This window comes from Rhincodon typus, chromosome 34 (assembly GCF_021869965.1).
Source record: "Rhincodon typus isolate 14 chromosome 34, sRhiTyp1.1, whole genome shotgun sequence".
NCBI classification, from domain to species: domain Eukaryota; kingdom Metazoa; phylum Chordata; class Chondrichthyes; order Orectolobiformes; family Rhincodontidae; genus Rhincodon; species Rhincodon typus.
Genome location: NC_063365.1, coordinates 6,070,788 through 6,090,417, shown reverse-complemented (window position 1 = coordinate 6,090,417; position 19,630 = coordinate 6,070,788). Strand labels below are relative to the sequence as shown.

Sequence of the window (19,630 nt, the reverse complement as noted above, 5' to 3'; positions counted from 1 at the left end):
GCAAGCGGGCGCCGAGTCATTGAAGCAAACGGAACCCTGTGCAAAAGGGTGGCTGCAGACTGAAGCCTCTCGGGTCAGTCAGAGAGGAAGTGGGAGGTGATACAGAGGGATCCAGCCAGACCTCCCTGACCGCCCCCCCAAATGCCGTGCTGTCACAGAACACGGTGCTCGACTGCAGCCTCCCTCGAGCCTGGGCCTACAGCTTCAGGCTCCGCCGACTAGTGTGATGACTCCCTCCTCCGCACCTAAACTATATGGCGGAACCCCTGAACTCCGGCTCCATCGGCCAGCACTGACTCATTGCCGCTTACCGTCAGAGGAAGCTGCCTATAAATCCCGCGGCGGCCACGATCCTCGCTCACACAGTGCTCACCGCGACGTGGCAACTGCGCCGGCGCCAAAACTCTTGGCACTCACCCTCTAGGAATGGTACACGTGATCAGAGGGCAGGCCAAATCGGTCCTGGATGCCATCTTGGTAAAGGAGTCAGGGACGAGTGTGATGTGAGACCTGTCACCATCTTTCTAAAGGAATTTGTCAAGCGTGGAGAGTAGCCATCTTACTAAAGGCAGTTCCGAAGAAGGGTCACTGGATCTGAAACGTTAACTCCGCTTTCTCACCGCAGATGCTGACAGACATTCTGAGTTTCTCCAGCTATTTCTATTTTTGTTCCTAAAGGAAGGCACCGCTATGAGAGTCGGTGAGCTAACGTTATCTTCTACCATATTGATAAAGATGAGTGATTAGCACCATTAGCACCGCCCCAAACAAACAAAAAAGTCAAGGGTGTTCAGAAGGGGAGACTCGCCTTCTGCAAGTGTCTCTTTGGAAGAAGTTTGACACATGCACCCTAAATACAAACAAACCAGCCTACTATCTCTCAACATACAGAACAACTGCTTCAATTTCAGGATGCCCAGTTAAAATCTAGTACAGTTGGTTACCCTGTGTTTTAATAGTAGAGTTAGATGAGGAAAGATAGCCGGAAGATCAAGATAAACTGAACAAAGACTGATTAGACCATGCATCTTATGTAAATGTATAACCTAAGAGGTAATCAAAAGTTCCACAATGCATCATGTAAGCATAGCCATAGAGATGGACAGCAAGGAAACAGATCCATTGATCCAACTTGTCCAAGCCAACCAGATACCCTAAATTAATCTCATCCCATTTCCCAACATTTGGCTCATATCACTCTAAATCCTTACTATTCATATACTATTCAGATTCTCCAGCATCTGCAGTTCCTACTATCTCTATTCATATACCCATCCAGATGCCTTTTAAATATTGTGATTGTACCAGCCTCCATCACTTCCTCTACCAGCTCATTCCATACATGCACCACTCTCTGCATGAAAAAGTTGCCCCTTGGGGCCCTTTTAAATCTTTCCCTTCTCACCTTAAACCTATGCCCTCTAGTTTTGGACTCCCCCACCCCGGGGAAAAGACCTTGTGTATTTATCATATCCAAGCCTCTATAAGGTCACCTCTCAACCTCCAATACTCCAAGGAAAATAGCCCCAGCCTATTTAGCCTCTCCCTATAGCTCAAACCCTTCAACACTGGTAATATCCTTGTAAATTTTTTCTGAACCCTTTCAAGTTTCACAACATCCTTCCTATAGCAGGGAGACCACAATTGCATGCAGCATTCCAAAAGCGACCTAACCAATGTCCTGTACAGCTGCAACATTCCTCCCAACTCCTATGCTCAATACACTGATCCATAAAGGCAAGCATACCAAACGCTGCCTTCACTAACCTATGTATCTGCGACTCCACTTTCAACAAACTAATAACCTGCTCTCCAAGGTCTCTTTATTTAGTAACACTCCCCAGGACCTTACCATTATGTGTATAAGTACTGCACTGATTTTCCTTTACAAAATGCAGCACCTCATATTTATTTAAATTGAACTCCATTTGTACTCCTCATCCCGTTGGCCCAGCTGATCAAGATCCCATTGTACTCTGAGGTAACCCTCTTTGCTGTCCACTATACCCCGAATGTTGGTGTCATCTGCAAATTTACTAACCATACCTCTTATGTTCATATCCAAATCATTTATATAAAAGACAAAAAGCAGTGGACCCAGCACTGATCCTTGTGGCACACCACTGGTCACAGGCCTCCAGTCTGAAAAACAACCTTCCACCACCGCCCTCTCTCTTCTACCTTCGAGCCAGTTCTGTATCCAAATGGCTAATTTTCCCTGTCATAGTTTTTACAGCTAAGAAAGAAACCCTTCAGCACACTGTCCGTGCCAGTCATCAAAAATCCATCTTTTCCAATCCTATTTTCCAGGACTTAGCCAGTAGTCTTGTATGCATTGCATTCAAGTATTCATCTAAATAGTTCTTAAATGTCTTGAGGGGCTCATGGCTCTACCACTCTTTGAGGCGGTGAGTTCCGGATATTAGTGAGGTGATGGCCTAGTGGAATAATCGTCCGGTAATGTTCTGAGGAGCAGGGTGGAATTTGAATTCAATAAGTATCTGGAATTAGGAGTCTATTAATAACCATGAAATCATTGTCAATTGACATGAAATAAAAAACACATCTAGTCCATTAGTGTCCTGTAGGGAAAAACTTGCGGTCCTTACCTCGTCTGGCCTACACGTGACTCCAGACCCACAGCAATGTGGCTGATACTTAACTGCCCTCTGGCCAATTAGGGTTGGGAAATAAATGCTGGCCTAGACAGTGACACTCACATCCTGGGAATGAATAAAAAAGAGCCACAATCCTCTGGGTAAAAAACATCCTCAAATCCCTTCTAAATCTCCTGTGTCTTTCGTTAAAAGTGACCCCGAGAAACAGGAACCCAAGGGACAATTTCACCTTATCTAACAAGTCTATAGCCCTCGTAATTTTGTACACCTCAGTCAGATCCCCCTCTCAGCCTTCTCTGCTCTAACAAAAATCCCGGCCTATCTCATCTCATAGCTGAATTATTCCAGCCTAGGCGACGTCCTGGCAATTCTCTCTGCATACTCTCTAATATAATCACATCCTTCCTACAGTGTGGTGACCAAAACTGCACACATACTTCAGCTGTGGCCTAAATAATATCATACACAGATCAATCACAACCTCCTTAATCTTGTATTCAACGCATTGACGAATAAAGGCAAGTATCTTATATGCTTTCTTAAGCATAAAAAATCTGACACTGAACACATGAAACATGAGGGCAGAGGTGGATTTAAGAAGTGTATGAGAGGGTAGAGACATTAACTACCTCAGCCTAAAGCTGTCAAATTAAAGATATGGTTGTCAGTGGTGCATCAATTGTGACAATAGAAATGATTGTCAAGTCTTGACTGTCCTACAAAAAGGTTTTGATATGCTGAAGCATCACATTATTGGTTTGTTATTTGCTTATTAATTTGGGGCTATCCAGATTTCTTTCAACACACTTATACTATAAAATAATAAGGTTCTTGAGTAGATTTGTAGCTCGGGTTGTGGATGCTGTGGTTGGTTTGCTCACCGAGCTGGTTCGTTAGTTTGCAGATGTTTCATTACCCTGCTGGGTAACATCATCAGTGCAGCGTCCAATGAAGAGCTGTTGTGTTTTCCTGCCTGTTATTTAAACTCTGGGAACTGTTGGAGTTGATTACCTCATTTCTGGTTTTTCTTATATACACCACTGCAAAGAAAAAAATGGAAATGAGGTAATCAACTCCAACGGATCCCAGAGTTTAAATATCAGGCAGGAAAACACAACAGCTCTTCATCGGAGGCTGCACTGATGATTTTACCCAGCAGGGTAATGAAACTTCTGCAAACTAACAAACCAGCTCAGCGAGCAAACCAACCACAGTATAAAATTATAAGATTACTACTTATAGCTGTGTGAAAAACTGGTAGTTTGATCAGTTTGTTTTCTAATTGTTAAATTATGTTTGTTGTTGGACTTTCAAGTCAGAATGACATGTGGCTTGGAGGAGAACTTGCAGGTAGTGGTGTCCCTTTGTAACTGCTATCCTTATTCTTTTAAGTAGAGTTTGAAGGTTTAGTAGATGTCATCTAAGCAGCCTTGGTGAGTTGCTGTAGTGCATATTGGAAATGATATTCTCAGTAGCCACTATATCAGTGAAGGAACTCAACATTAAGGTATAAGATAGGGTGCTAATCAAGCAGGTTGCTTTGGCCTGGATGATGTCAAGCTACTCGAGGTTCCAAGTGGAAGGGTGATTTGATAAATCCTGGGCAAGAAAATAGATCAACTTTTCCACGGAAACATCCAGATAATAAGATTTCCTCTTACATTTTTCTTTCAGTAAACAAATTTAAACTTGAGCACTGTCTTTTTCATATTTAAACCAAGCTACTGGCCTGAACTTGGCAAAATGCCAGGACTTCAAAGCAAGGATAGGTTAGAATTCCAATTTACAGAGGTTAATATCACTCCTAAATCAACCTTAACCCACCACTGTAAGTGTTAAGTTGATTGATACAATGCAATATTTGAAATTCACAAATGCACTTTTCTAGAAGGCCACTATTTCACAGCAAGCAGTATCCTGCCCCAATATGGAGTGCTGTGTGAATACACTGCTGAAATACCAGAGATACAGACTACTTGTTGCTTAAAAATAGTGATATATAAACAAATTAACATCTTATGCAATCTAAAAGACTGGTCTTCTTAAAGATGTTATTTTATTTAAAAATAATGCTAATTAAATCTGACTTAACTTGGAACCTGTACAGATCAATGGATACAAGTTCATTTAAAATAGTGGGATGTTTATAACAGATTAAGAGACAAATTTCCTGGGCAAAGGAACAGGTTGGTTAATGATGGCGCAGTAATATAAATACAGAAAACAGAGAAATCTAATTCATTTATTAAAACCTGCACTGAAGTATCTACGTCCCCATTCAAACAAACTATCTACAGTTATTCGTATCCAAATAGCCTGGTGGATTACATATTTATGATGTCCTTATTCTAAGTGAATCTCTGCCTACATTTCTGGAATACTTTTTGTAGCAAATCTACTATTTGTGTGCTTCTAGTGAACAGTTCTGTACTTGAACAGGATCTATATTTTTCTTCAGTATTGACAGTCTAATGCTTATGACAGTCTAAGGTGAAGAGCGAGTAAGATTTTTGATGGATAATGGAGTCAAGGGATAACACACTCATAATGGAAGTGCGAGTACAATCAGACTAGCAATGACCTTACACAATGGCAAAGCAGACTTGAAGGGCTGAATGGCCTTAGAATTATTTTCCTTTCTAAGAAAGCGTACAAGAGGAGATCCACCATTAAGACGAGACAGCTGGACTAGGGAGAGAGCCTGCCTGTATGTGGGGGAGGTGGAATAAAATGCAAACTTTACTGTCACACTTTGCTAAACCTATCGAAACTTCATCGAGCACACACACGTGCATAAAGATGCACAGTTTTAGTTGCTGTGATTAATTCTATTGTCTGTTGCCTTTACTTTCTGAAACTCTCACCAGCCAGAGCGCAAAAGAACTTGAAACATGGCCCCTCGCACAAAGAAGTTTGATGTCCGTGCCATACTATTTCAATGTTAACTCCCAACAATTGAAAGAGTTTCATTGCTTTGAATATATCCATTCAGTTTACTTATGTACTAATTTTTTTTTCATATAAACATGTGAATTAGGAACAGGAGCTCTGACAGTTGATAAAGTCTTGGCTGATCTAATTTTAGCCTCAACTCTACCCTCTTCCTTTTAGATTTGTTTGACATGGGAGTCAAAGGATATATCTAATTTAGTGTTAGAATGTTCCATGACTCTACCTTCACTTCTTTTTGAAGAAAGAGAACTTCAGATTAACTATCCTCAGGGAAAAAAATTCTCATCTCAATTTGATATCAAAAACTCATTTTTTAAGCCAGCTCCCTAGGTATAGTTTCTCCCAAAATGGAAACATCTTTTCAGCATCCACTCTGTCAAGTCCCCTCAGGAACTTGTATGTTATAATAAGATCACTTCTCACTTTCATATATTTTCGCATTTTGACCTAAAATCTGAGACTGAGTTGTGATTCACAGCTGAAGACAATGGCATGCTGTCCATGATCAAATCAGATAATCAGATCAGTGGCACATTGGGTCCCGTAGCTAAAAGAAGTAATGACTCAACAGAGAATGCAGCCATCAATCATGATTACAAAATCTATTTTGATTGAAAGCTTAGACTTCAAAAAGGAAGGTAGAAGGTTAGATTCTTTTATGTTGTCTATTTCTTTGTTCCGTCATAACTGCAGGGATAATCCCTAAAACGTTAGCATTTTTATTTTCCATAAATGAGATGCCAATCATTAATATTCAGATATTTATTACATTCTTAACTGTACAGAATAAGAGACCATTCCAAGATGAATACTGCCTGACAACCAGACAAAGAAGACTGGTCATATTTTATAATTGGGCACTTCGGGCATTTCTTTGTCAGGTGCTCCTCCATTCTCCAGGTACAGGTTATTGTATGGATACTGTTTAGGAGCCTGTAAAGAGAATTAAAGTCAAATGTTAGTCAAGACAATGTACCCCAATCCATCACATTTGGACATCTTTCCCCTCTTTTCCTGAAGATAATTATCCTGTTTTTTTTTTAAATTTTAACTCATGTAACTATACAGTCATACAGCATGGAAACAGACCCTTCAGTCCAACTCTCCATGCCGAACTAGCTTCCCAAACTAAACTAGTCTGCCTGCACTTGGCCCATGTCCTTCTAAACCTTTTCTATTCATGACCTGTCCAGATATCTTTCAAATGTTTTATCTATATCTACATCTAGCACTTCCTCTGCCAGTTCATTCCATATATAAACTACTCTCTGTGTGAAAATTTTGCCCCTCAGGTCCCTTTTAAATCTTTCTCCTCTCAACTTAAAATTATGCCCTCTGGTTTTGAACTCACCCAACCCTAGGGAAAAGACCTTTGCTATTCACCTTATCTAAGCCCCTCATGATTTTATAAACTTCTCTAAGGTCACCCCTCATCCTCCTACGTTCCAGGAAAAAAAAAGTCCCAGCCTCTCCTTATAACTCAAGCCCTCCAGTCCAGGCAACATCCTAATAAATCTTTTCTGTACCCTTTCTAATTTAAGAGTGTCCTTCCTATAGCAGGGCAACCAGCATTGTACACAGTACTCCAAAAGTGGCCTCACAAAGTCCTGTACAGCTGTAACATGACATCTCAACTCCTAAACTCAACGGTCTGAGCAATGAAGGCAAATGTTTGAAATGCCTTCTTTACACCCCTGTCTACCTGTGACATAATTTTCAATAAACTATGTACCTGAACCCCCTGGTCTCTCTGTTCTGTTGAAGTGTGTAGGGCCCTGAATGGTCTTGACCAGGTGGACATGGAAAGGATATTTTTCCTTGTGGGGCAGTCCATGAGCCTTGATAGTGAGTGCCAATAAAGTGTTCAACTCAGACAGGGTAATACACTTCCCAATCCAACTCTCACTCAACGTCCACAGATATGTTTGCAATGCAAAAATATGAAGATCTAAGAATCTCTTGCACAATACCAATTACAAATTGGACTTAAGGATTTAAAAGGGATATAAGCCAAATTCTGGCAAATGGGACCTAGATTAATTTAGGATATCTGGTCGGCATGGAAGGGTTGAACCAAAGGGTCTAGTTCCATGCTGTAAAACTGCATGACTACATAGCATCTGGCCCAGCATCTTCAACTTGACACTTTAACACTCCATTCAACTTTGAATTTAATTTCAGATCACAACCATTTTTAATTTTTCAAGTAAAATATGTCAGTGATAATTCTGTTATCGCCAATTATATGTCCTCTCGATCCAGCATTTGTTTCTCTACTTCTTTCATTGTACCTTGTACCCTTTTGTCAGTTACCTCTTCTGCTTTCCAAATCCATCAGAGACCTTCCCTTGTGCTCTTTCCTCCCTTCCCCTATCTCAATACACACTTAAGAACTGTTTATATCTCTTCACTTTTTTTAAAATCAAATGGAAACATTCACCGTTTCTCTTGCTACAGAGATAGAGATACTGAGCAAGATATCCTAAATTAATCTATGTTCCATTTGCCAGAATTTGGCTTATATCCCTCCTAAACCCTCAGTATCTCTAGCATTTTCTATTTCAGATTTCCAGCAGAGAAGTTTGCTGGTCTGTGACTGAGAATGTGTTAATTTCAGTATAGCTTGGATATTCAGGGTTGAGTGAAGATTTGTAGCTCGGGTGCTGGTTTTAGATGTTGGTGTGTTCGCTGAGCTGAGAGGTTTGATAGCAGATGTTTTGTCCCCTTTGTAGGTGACATCCTCAGTGCTGTGGAGTGCTGTTGTCTTGTGCCGGTTCAAATTTATATGGTCACGTTTTTGCTGCTTCCGCTAGTGCGTTGTAATGGTCAGCATACCGGCTCTAATTCAATGTGTTTGTTCATGGTGTCTGTGGATGAATGCCAAGCCTCCCAGAATTCCCTAGCTGTCCTCTGTTTGGCTTGTCCTATGACAGTAGTGTTGTCCCAGTTGAAAGTGTGGTTTTTTTCGTCTGTGTGTATTGAAACTAAGAACACCTGGTAGTGTCATTTAGTTGCTAGCTGGTGTTCGTGGATGCGGGTTGCTAGTTGTCTGCCTGTTTGTCTCACTTTTTTTTTTAAAACAGTCTCCGCATGGTATCTTGTAAACCACATTCGTCCTGTCCATTGTATCTATTGGGTCTTTACCCTGGTCAGTTGCTGTCTTAATGTGGCTGCCGGTTTGTGTGCTGTAATCATTCCTTGTGGTCTTAGTCTGGCTGTCAGTTCTGAGGTGTTTTTTATATATGATAAGATGGTTATTGTTTTGGGTTTTGGTGTGTCCTGGTTGTGTTGTCTCTTGGCTAGGCATCTGTGGATGAAGCTGCGGGGGTATCCATTCCTGGTAAAGACTTTGTAGAGGTGTTCTTCCTTCTGTAGATCGGGTGTGCTGCAGCGTGTAGCAGCCCATTTGAACAGGGTCCTAATGTAGCTCCTTTTGTGAGAGTTGGGGAGGTTGCTGTGATAGTTTAAGACCTGGTCAGTATGTGTGGATTTCCTGTATATTTTTGTAGTGAAGACACTGTTCTCTTTTCTTTCCACCATCTTGTCCAGGAATGGGAGTTTGTTGTTGTTTTCCTCCTCTCTTGTAAATTAGATCCCTGTGAGTATGGTGTTGATGAGTTGGCGGGTGTTCTCAATTTCTGTTCTTTTCATAATTACAAAAGTGTCGTCCACGTATCTGATCCAGAGCTTGGGTTGGACCTGTAAAAGGTCTTTACCAGGAATGGATACCCCCGCAGCTTCATCCACAGATGCCTAGCCAACAGACAACACAACCAGGACACACCAAAACCTGAAACAATAACCACCTCATCATATATAAAAAACACCTCCAAACTGACAGCCAGACTAGTCAAACCACTAGGAATCATGACAGCACACAAACCGGCAGCCACACTAAGACAGCAACCAACCAGGGTTTAAGACCCAATAGATACCATTGACAGGACGAATATGGGTTACAAGATACCATGCGGAGACGGCACAAAACTACGTGGGACAAACAGGCAGATAACTAGCAACCCGCATCCACAAAAACCAGCTAGCAACTAAACAACACAACCAGATGTCCTTAGTTTCAATATATACAGATGAGAAAAACTACACTTTCAACTGGGACAACATTACTATCCTGAGACAAGCCAAACAGAGGACAGCCAGGGAATTCTTGGACACTTGGCATTCATCCGTGGACTCTATCAACAAACACAGTGAATTAGGCCCAATATACCGACCATAACAACGCACAACCGGGACCGGGATCTACTGGAAGCAGCAAAAACCTGACCATATAAACTTGAACTGGCACAAGACAACAGTGCTTCACAGGAGGCTCCACAGCACTGAGGATGTCACCTAGAAAGGGGAAAAAATGTTTGTTATCAAAACTCCCAGCTCAGCGAACACACCAACATGTATAGTTTGGATACGGTGAAATGGAGAATCATCTAGGGTGGTGTGTTTGCAGCTTTAAAAGAACAAAGTTCACAGCAGCATTGAACATAGTAAATCAATAAGACAGAATAAGATAATGAGAGGTTAACTCAGCTAAGACCCTTACCACAGGCTGATATGAAGGAAATAACTCCCCGAGGAAGAACATGAACAGCATAAAGCCTACAAAGCCACCCAACGTTTTGACCATAGTACTCCAGTCTACAGGACCTGGAGAGGTGTCCACACGATTCCTAATGAACATGTCAAAATCCCAGTGCATCTGGAAAAAGCAATTTTAAAAATTAAATAAAATTTAAAGTAGAATTTTAAAAGCTTACGTTAAATGTCACCTTATCAAAGCATCCAAGTATAGCAAAGTAACCCACATAAAAAAAGAGGTACTTGAAGACTGTGCAGACTATTGTTAGATGGGCAACACATTGAAATCATTTGATGACACTGAAAAACTGAACAGTGACTCGGCTGCCTTGCCAGTGTATCTTGGCTAAAATCAAGAAAATCTTCAGCTTTTCTTACAATATCTTTACGTTTGAAGCAGTCAAATGGTACTTCACAGAATGCAAGCTTTCCTTATTACTGCAGTGTACTTAGCACACATATCACATGCTCGAGGTTTGTTGTGGGACTCAAAACTAACACTTCCTGCATAAGAGACAAAATGCTAACAAATGATACTGATCCACTACTCTGAACTTCATTAAAACTTTAAAATTATTTCAGTCATATGCAGTTTTTCTGGTAACACACTTATATTGGAAATTCAAATTTAACTGCATGAACTTGAGGCCATAATTTCAGTCTGCCAAATCAGTGCATGCTGAGGGAGTGCTGCATCATCAGAGGTACCATCTTTTTGCTACGATGGTAAACTGAAGTGCTATCCTGTATGGTTGATCAAGCAGATGCAAAATATTCCATAGTAACTCTTCCAGATGTTGCACCAATGGCCCAGCCAACATTTATCTCTGAACCAATATCTAAACAAATTGGTTGGTCATTCTCCTTGGTACTGTTAGTGAAGCCCTGCTCTGTGAACATGCATGAACCTTTCCCTAACATAATAGTCAACTATTTGGAGACGTGACGGTGAAGCATTTCTGGACACTCTGAGGTCATCAAGGTGCTTTATAAATGCAAGATCTCACCTTCTGTCTTTTATTTTAGCCAACATATCAGGCACTGACGCGTACGGCCAGGAAGAGTCAATGTTTGATTCTCAGTTTTCACCTAATTAACTGATCATGAAAAAAAAACATGTTCCCTCACTCATAATTGGTGTCCAATGATCCTTGCTTTAAACTGCACAAGCCCATAGTGAATTGGGATTAGGTGTGAACTATGATACAAATATAAAGTTAAATAGAAAAACACTTGGGATTTTTTGAACTATTATTTTCTTGGAACATTACAATAACTAAAGGACTAGGCTTCAGAAATATTCAATACTTTACAGAAATATAAACTTGGAGCCAACTGGGCAGGAATACTACATGGATACTCAGGATTACCGGTTCACCCCAGTTTCTTCGCAGGTCGGGCTCATCCCATGTGTACCAAGGATCTCGCTCTTGTTGCGACCGGTCTGGTAGTTTTGGATAGTCCCCAAATCTGTTATGAGAAAACTAAACTTGTAGCTTTAGTCTAAAATAACTTTGACTGAAACTGAAATAGTTATGCTGGATCTGACCAGCATAGGACAGAAAACAGAAGGGAAGTGAACAATGGTCAATGTAAAATGAAAAAAACACAATAGTCCAGGTGCAGTGTCCAGCAGACTATAACCACAGAGCTAATTTTCCAGTGAAATTATTTCTACGAACAGGTATTTGGACCCCTACAAAATATTCATCGGAAAATCTGCTATCTTTTTATTTTCTTTATCACATCAATAGTTTTTCTTGTACAGAGAAACTAAATTGAAGTCCAATTAAATGGGATATTTATCCAGCAGACTTTACTGTTGTTATTCAATTCGATAAATTCCTGCACTTCACAGGAACCCAGGATCTATCCTCTGCAAGTCAGCACATCTGCAAAATTTGCACATATGTACTCAATTCGTTTTGTTTCAAAAGCCTGATTTAATATCTTCCAGCACTGTTGATGGACAAAAATACCTTATAAAATATCATTGTCTCACTATCTTTTTGCATCTCTTAACTTGTAATAACTTTTTTCCATCTTCTACCACCTTTCTATTTGTTTTCCAGTTTATCTATTCTCTCTCTCTCCTTCTCATACCCACTTCTCTCACTGCTTTAGTGGTTTGTTTCAGACCCTCTTTCAAAATAAATCCTTCCTTCCCTCTGTCAATCCTCGCTTTCATGTCCTCATTCTCCCCGTGTGCATCTCCCATGAAACTACTGGCAAATTAGCATAACATGTGTTATTGGAAAAATGTTAGCATAAATCATATAGGAGAAAACAGAGCACTTAGAAATACAGAATATAATCAAGCAGTGTCAACATGGCTTCATGAAGGGAAAATCATGCCTGACAAATTTATTAGTGTTCCTTGAGGAGGTCACAAACACGATTAAAAAAAAGGGGGAAGCAGTAGATGTAACATTTGGAATTCCAAAAGTCATGACATAAGCTAATTATACATAATAACACCCCATGGTGTTTGGGATAGTAAATTAACATGTATAGAGGATTGGCTAACTAATAGAAGACAGAGACCTGGGGAAAAGGGGCATTTTCAGGAGAACAACCTGTAACCACTGGAGTGCCACAAGGATCAATGCTGTGGCCACAGTTATTTATTACTAATGATGTGGATCAGGAAATTGAAAGTTTGCAAATGACACAAAGGAAGACAGGTGGTGAAGCGGACATGGAGTCGAGAGAAGGATACAGACAGGTTGAGCAAGTAGGCAATAACTTGGCAGATGGAATACAAGTGGGAAAATGTGAAATTGTGCACTTTGGCAGGAAGAATAGAAGAGCTGAATATTATTTAAAGGGGAAGACTACAGAAAGCTGTAGCACAGAGGGATTTGGGGTTTCTCATGCAGGAATCACAAAAGGCTAGCGTCTAATTCAGCAGGTAATAAGGAAAGCAAATAGAATATTAGTCTTTATTTCAAAACGGAATAATGTATAAAAATAGGGATTTCTTGCTAAAACTATTCAAGCACTGGTCAGACACAGCTAAAATATTATAGACATTTTTGTCCCAATTTCTAATGGAAGATATACAATCATTGAAGGCAGTCCAGAGAAGGTTCACTATGCTAATCTCAGATGTAGAAGGATTATCTACGAGGAGAGGTTGAATAGATTAGCCTTGTACTCAGTTTTACAGAATGACAGGAGACCTTATCGAAACATGAAGATTCCTAGGGGGCTTAAAAGGATAGATGTGGAAAGGTTCTTCTCCTGTTGGAGATTCTAGGGCCAGAAGACATAATTGCAGGTGTTAGGGTACGACAGAGATGAGGAGAAATTACTTCTCTCAGGAGCTAGTGAATCTGCGGAATTCTTTATTGCAGAAGGCTATTGAGGCTTGGTTTTAAGTGTATTCAAGCCTGAGATAGACATATTTTTAATGGGATTAAGGATTATAGGCATAAGGCAGAAAAGTAGAGTTGAGGATTACCAAATCAACCACAATCTCAGCAAGTGGGTCAAATGGCTGATTTTTGCTCCTATGTTTTATACTCTACTGGTTTGCCAAAACACAAAGAACAAATTGCTCAAAATGTCCCCCCCAGGAAGGAAATTTTTAGTGTCACCCACATTTGAGAATCTGGCCTATTGATGCAGATTCTCAGAATTGTGGGTGACACTGAAATCTCTAGGAACACAGTCAATTGTATTAAAGAATGCAGCTCCTTATCACCTTTTCAAGGTCAACTGAGGATGTGCAATAAATGTCAACAATGCCCACATCCTGTGAATGAACTTTAAAAAGTTTGCTGCAGGAGCATTTGATTATGTATTTTCCTACCAATGTGTGAAAGTTTGGTACACATCTGATTTTCCTTATGTAATAGGAAACTTGTTTTACAGAAATAAACTCACCCCATTCCATCATCAGGATATGGCTCATAATCTTCCACCCTCATATTGTATTTTTTTGCTGCTTGTGCTCTTTCCTCTGGCGTGCTGGGATATGGACCTGGCAGCATATCCTTAGAAATACTAGAGGCTGCAAAGAAAAACACAAAGCATTAACAAAAATAACAAAGTGAACCTTTCACCTGCCCTTTTTCAATGATGCATCTCCCATTCCTGTCTAGGAGGCAGAACATGGTTTAGTGGCACACACTTTGATAACTGCAGACAGAGACACAGGAGCAGGAGGACAACAGCTATTACCAACATTTATTAGCGCTGTGTAAAATTCTCCCACTCCCAGATAACTCCCTTGTGAAAATAGGTTCTTTTGTTGAGAATGCTGGGTGAGCGGCCAAGTTTGCTACCCTTCTCACAGGAGATGGTAGTAATCTAGACTAGTAATTTTGACACCCAGCCTGATACTGTAGAGACAGGTCTGAAACCTACCATGGATACTAGTGAGACTATTAGCGATAGTCACTATGAAACGTTCACTGGTTACATAAAAACATATGGTTCACTACTGCCCTGCAGGAAATCTGCTCTCCCCACCTTGCCTGGCCCACATTACAATTCAGACCCACAGCAATGAGATTAACTTTTAACTCCCCTTGTCATCTATTCAAGTCCTTCCACACTCAACAAAAAGAATGCAGTGCTTCAAGAAGGTGGCTCACTACCAACATCTCAAGGGCAATTAGGATTGGGCAACATCTGGTGGCCATGCCACCCAAAGCCAATGAAGGAATTTTTAAAAATTCTATTTACATCACCCAGTACAGTCCCAGGCTGCACCAAGAAGCTTGAAACCTCAGCATCTTATTTGACTCAGAGATGAAGTTCCTACCCCAAATCCACTATTTCTACCTGTATAACCTGAGGTCTCATGACACAATTAGTAAAGTCCCTACCTCTAGACCAGAAATTCTGGGTTCAGGCGCCCAAAGGAGGTGCAATCATAATACAGCCAAACAGGTTCATTATCAACCTGTGAAAACTTACAACACACACTAAAGACAGGCAGCAAGAGCAGATGGGATTTTGGTCTGCCATGGAGTGTAAAGAAATATGTCTATAGTTCCAGTCTACAGTCCAACATGCATGTGAAAATACACATTGCTGGAAAACAGAATTCAGAAGTGAACCTGTAGCACACCCCGAACAACATAGCCCTTCTCCCATCCACCTTACTCCACCTGCTGCTAAAGACCTCTTCTATGCCCTTCTCATGTTCAGACTAAACTTTCCCAAAGCTCACCCATCCATCATATCTCTTTCACCCGCTGTAAACTGGTATTTATCCAACAATGCTTCCAACCTATTTCACACAAATTCTGATGCAATCACCTCTATTCTCACTGAATCCTAGTTCCAAAACACCTAACTTAAAAATTACATTTTCTGAAGGGTCTAGGCCCGAAACGTCAGCCTTCCTGCTCCTCTGATGCTGCTTGGCCTGCTGTGTTCATCCAGCCCTACACCTTGTTACCTAACTTAAAATGACAATTCTTGTGTTTAAATTCCTTCAATGATCTCACCCCACCATATTGCAGTAACCTCTTGTAGCTGTACATCTACCATGACCTTTTTGTTTTTACTGTTCTTTTCTGCATTATACCCCCTCCCTCTTCATTTCATCCTTGCAATGACTTAAGATGACTTAGGTCTATAATCACTCACTACCTGAAAGTGTGGTAAAGGCAGAAACCCTCAAAAGGGCTGTTACTACAAGATTATAGACCTGAGAACTAGAAAATGGATTGGACATAATCATTCTTTGTCAGCTAGCACAGACCTGGTGGGTTGAAGAGTCTTCTTCTATGCTGTAAATATTTGCTTTCATGATCTAGAATTTCACCACAGAAGGTGCATTCATAACACAACCAAACCCGTTGAGTGTCAACCTGCATATCCACCCAACACATACCAATGGCAGGGAGTTAGGAGCCAGAAAGATTGCTCCTCAGTTATGTGATTACAAGAAAATTGGAACTTGTGCCCTCATTATCCAAATCTCCAAAATACAACACAGATGTAAAGTTGTATGCTGACACAGTAATTCAACTCATTGGGGGAATGGAGATAGGGAGCAGTTGGCTCAATAGGCCGGATGGCCAGGTTGGTACACAGAACATTGGGTTTGATCGCAGCAGTGGCTGGGATTCATTCAGGACCAGCATCCTTGCCTTAGTCGCAGTGGAGATCTTGGCATGATTGAGTCAGATTTGCCTTTCAGCAGGGAACATGGGAAGATAGATAGATCTGGAATTCTGCTCCTCATCCCTACTGTCTTGACACATCTTTAAGACTTTGCTGAAAGCAGCATCTGTATCGATCTTTTGGTCACCTTCCCTAATATCTCCCTTTCAGTTCATCTTTTTGAACACCTCTGGCAAACATCTTATATCACATAGTAATGTTGAAGGGACCATTTAAAGACATATTGACATATTAAAGTACAAAACGCTGGAAATACTCAGCAGCTCAATAATTGACCTGAAATGTTAAGACTGTTTCTTTCTGCAGATGCTGCCTGACCCACTGAGTATGTCCAATATTTTCTGCCTTTGTTTTAAATTTCAAACTTCTACTTGTAACCACTTCTGCCATGAGATTTGCTATCATGGTTTGCCATGTTCATCTGTCTTACCCCATCCTCACATCAATTGTTACCTACCACCATTTGATGACATTGGACACTAACAGCTCTCTTTCCATTGGTCTCTACTTTTCCCTTATAGCTTTATCTGTACTGTTATATCTCTGATTAAATGGAAAACGTGCCACTATTACCTTTCCATGGTGTCACTTTTTAAGAATTAATTTTGCTCTTTCAATTTCAAGTCTCATTATCAGTGTACCCACAGTACAATTTAAATAAGGGTGCCACTGGTGCTCTTTGAGGAATGGATGTTAACCAGCACACTTTACAGACACCTGAACAGATAGATAATGACTCAGATTAACATCTTATCCAAAAGATAACCTGAAATATTAGCCCTCTTTAGGTGTGGAAATGTGTGAACTAAGAATTTAATCTATGGGTTTCTCACTAAGGCATTAATGCTACTACTCTACTCTGCCAGGTTGAGATTATCAATGAGAGGTTATAGACCTGGTTTTAGATCGTTTTGCAACCTCCTACTGATAATAAACCTAACATCCGCCATTGCATCCACCTGTCAGCTTTGATGGACAGTGAACATCTGAGGTTGATTCAAATGGGGTGGCACAGTGGCAGCACTGCTGCCTCCCAGCGCCACGGACCATCAGGCGACGGTCGTTGTGGAGCTTACACATTGTCTGTATCTGCGTGGGTTTCTGTCAGGTGCTCCGGTTTCCTCCCACGGTCCAAAGATGTGCAAGTTAGATGGATTGGTTATGCTAAATTGCCCATAGTGTCCAGGGGTGTGTATTAGCCACGGGAAATGCAGGGTTACAGGGAAAGGGTAGGGGGGTGAGTTTGGGTGGGATGCTGTTCAGAGAGTCAGTGTGAACTAGTAGGGCCGAATGGCCTGCTTCCGCATCGTAGGGATGTTTTAGAAATGTGTTCTGAGGAAGGGTCACCGACCCGAAACGTTAACTCTGTTTTCTCCTCCACAGATGCTGCCAGACCTGCTGAGCTTTTCCAGCAACTTTGTTTTTGTTCCTGATTTACAGCATCTGCGGTTCTTTTGGTTTTTATTTGCTATAGAAATGTCCCGTACCTAAAGCTGACCCCTAACTGTCCCAAGGTTACCGCACTTTCATTGACTCCCACATTACTGTCGACTTTTATGACAAAGGATTTAATGACCAGTACTCACCAGCCCGGACATATTTGTCCGAGCTCCCTACCAATTGCAGGCTTTTCCCTACGCCCCGACTCAGACAACGAAGCCAACAACCGCTCAACGCCATTTCTCTTCCCTTTACAGCGCAGGCTCAGAGATCGGATACAGATGGGGCGGATGGGATAAATCATTCACTGCGCAGGCGCTGGACTCTCTAGGGGCAGTCGTACGCATGCGTATTGAGCGACGTGTGATGCTGCGTTCAGCGGACCCTCAGTGATGGACGGATTCGTCCCGGCCTCCAGGGGGCGGGCTGCGCTCAGTTTCTGTCACTTGCTCCTCGCCGGGATGAAGCCGTGGTCAGCTATGTAGTCCTCCGGACAAGCGGGGGCGGTGTGGCGGAAGGTGACTGGTTTCAGTCGAGGCCGCAGTGCCCTGTCCCGGCTCTCGAGTTCGGCGGCGTTGTGGTTCCCGTGAGCGCTCACGGTTGTTTGCGGATTTGAAGTGAAGGGAGGCTGTCGGTTGGTGGGTGTCGGTCACGGAGCCAGACTCCTGGGGAAGCGGCGACGGGACATGGCGGAGCGGAGTGCAGATGCAAACCGGCAATGGAGCGAAGTTCAGCTGAGGAAGTACACCTTCACCACCAAGGACATCCCCAGGATGTCCCACAGCGATCCGCGGGTCGAGGCACTAATAGACAATGAGGTAAATTGGGGCACAGGGCCGGATGGAAACGGTTGTAGTCTCTGTGAAGGGGTAGGGCAGCAAATTCCCTTCAAAGGTACCGTAAACAGCACAGTCTGCCCCAGAGAGAGACAGGGGGAATCCCAGCACAGGGTGACCCAGAGAGAGGGAGAGATCCAGCACAGTACGTTCCAGAGAGAGAAATTCAGCACGACCTGTCCTAGAGAAAGGGAGACAGAGATCCGGCCCAATCTGGCCTAGAGGGCGAGGGAGAGAGATTCAGCACAGTCTGACCCAGGGAAAGAATTCCAGGACAGTCTGTCCGAGAGAAAGAGGAAGAGAGAGATCCAGCGCAGTCTGTCCCAGAGAGCGTGGGAGAAAGATCTAGCACAGTCTGACCCAGAGAGAGGGGGAAAGAGAGATCCAGCAGAGTTTGTCCCAGAGGAAGGGAGAGAGGGGGAAATCCAGCACAGTCTGTCCCAGTGAGAGGGGGAGATCCAACACAGTCTGTCCCAGAGAGAGGGAGAGAGATCAAGCACAGTCTCACCCAGGGAAAGCGTTCCAGGACAGTCTGTCCCAGAGAGAGGGGGGAGATCCAGCACAGTCTGTCCCAGAGAGAGGCAGAGATCCAACAGTCTGTCCCAGAGAGAGGGAGAGGGAAATCCAGCATAGGCTATCCCAGAGAAAGGGAGAGAGAGATCCAGCACAGTCTGTCCCAGAGAGAGAGATCCTGCACAGTCTGACCCAGGGAAAGAGTTCCAGCGCAGTCTGTCCCAGAGAGAGAGAGATCCAGCGCAGTCTGTCCCAGAGAGAGAGAGAGATCCAGCGCAGTCTGTCCCAGAGAGAGAGAGATCCGGCGCAGTCTGTCCCAGAGAGAGAGAGAGATCCAGCACAGTCTCACACAGGGAAAGCGTTCCAGGACAGTCTGTCCCGGAGAGAAGGGGAGATCCAGCATAGTCAGTCCCAGAGAGAGGGGGAGATCCAACACAGTCTGTCCCAGAAAGAGGGAGAAAGAAATCCAGCACAGCCTACCCCAGAGAAAGGGAGAGAGAGATCCGGCACAGTCTGTCCCGGAGAGGGAGAGAG

At 42.4% G+C, this 19,630-nt stretch overlaps 3 protein-coding genes across 8 annotated transcripts in view; 1 reads left to right on the top strand and 2 right to left on the bottom strand.

Annotated features, from left to right (window-relative positions):
- Positions 1-411, bottom strand: part of sec31b (SEC31 homolog B, COPII coat complex component) — a 93,764-nt gene extending 93,353 nt beyond the window's left edge. For 4 of the 5 annotated variants that reach the window (XM_048616262.1, XM_048616265.1, XM_048616264.1 and 1 more), the window contains exon 1: positions 312-411. The gene's annotated coding sequence lies outside the window, so the exon portion shown is untranslated. The remainder of the gene's footprint in view (positions 1-311) is intronic. The other variant, XM_048616263.1, reaches the window with a different exon arrangement.
- Positions 412-6,317: 5,906 nt separating this feature from the next.
- ndufb8 (NADH:ubiquinone oxidoreductase subunit B8) lies at positions 6,318-18,285 on the bottom strand. 2 transcript variants are annotated; one of them, XM_020518197.2, is made up of 5 exons: positions 17,894-18,285; positions 14,052-14,178; positions 11,534-11,633; positions 10,129-10,284; positions 6,318-6,503 (listed from the first exon to the last, which is right to left on the bottom strand). In XM_020518197.2, exons 1-5 carry the CDS (start codon positions 17,985-17,987, stop codon positions 6,411-6,413), a joined length of 570 nt encoding a protein of 189 aa, XP_020373786.1. In that variant the 5' UTR covers positions 17,988-18,285; the 3' UTR covers positions 6,318-6,410. The 2 variants fall into 2 exon arrangements, with proteins under 2 accessions (XP_020373786.1, XP_048472182.1); XM_048616225.1 differs by having other exon boundaries at positions 17,925-18,135.
- Positions 18,286-18,433: 148 nt separating this feature from the next.
- The window catches only part of LOC125486844 (hypoxia-inducible factor 1-alpha inhibitor-like), a 43,883-nt gene continuing 42,686 nt past the window's right edge, over positions 18,434-19,630 (top strand). The window contains exon 1 of the mRNA XM_048616175.1: positions 18,434-18,565. Within this exon, the coding sequence (XP_048472132.1) occupies positions 18,434-18,565 (132 nt within the window). The remainder of the gene's footprint in view (positions 18,566-19,630) is intronic.

What these genes read in the sequence shown, in the direction of transcription:
- ndufb8 (XM_048616225.1), bottom strand. Translation starts at nt 18,051, where the DNA reads ATGATTTATCCCATCCGCCCCATCTGTATCCGATCTCTGAGCCTGCGC. An exon ending in TATCCTGATGATGGAATGGG is followed by an intron (nt 11,634 to 14,051) that starts GTGAGTTTATTT and finishes TTCTCATAACAG; the next exon opens with ATTTGGGGACTATCCAAAAC. An exon ending in TTCCTTCATATCAGCCTGTG is followed by an intron (nt 6,504 to 10,128) that starts GTAAGGGTCTTA and finishes TTCTCTTTACAG; the next exon opens with GCTCCTAAACAGTATCCATA.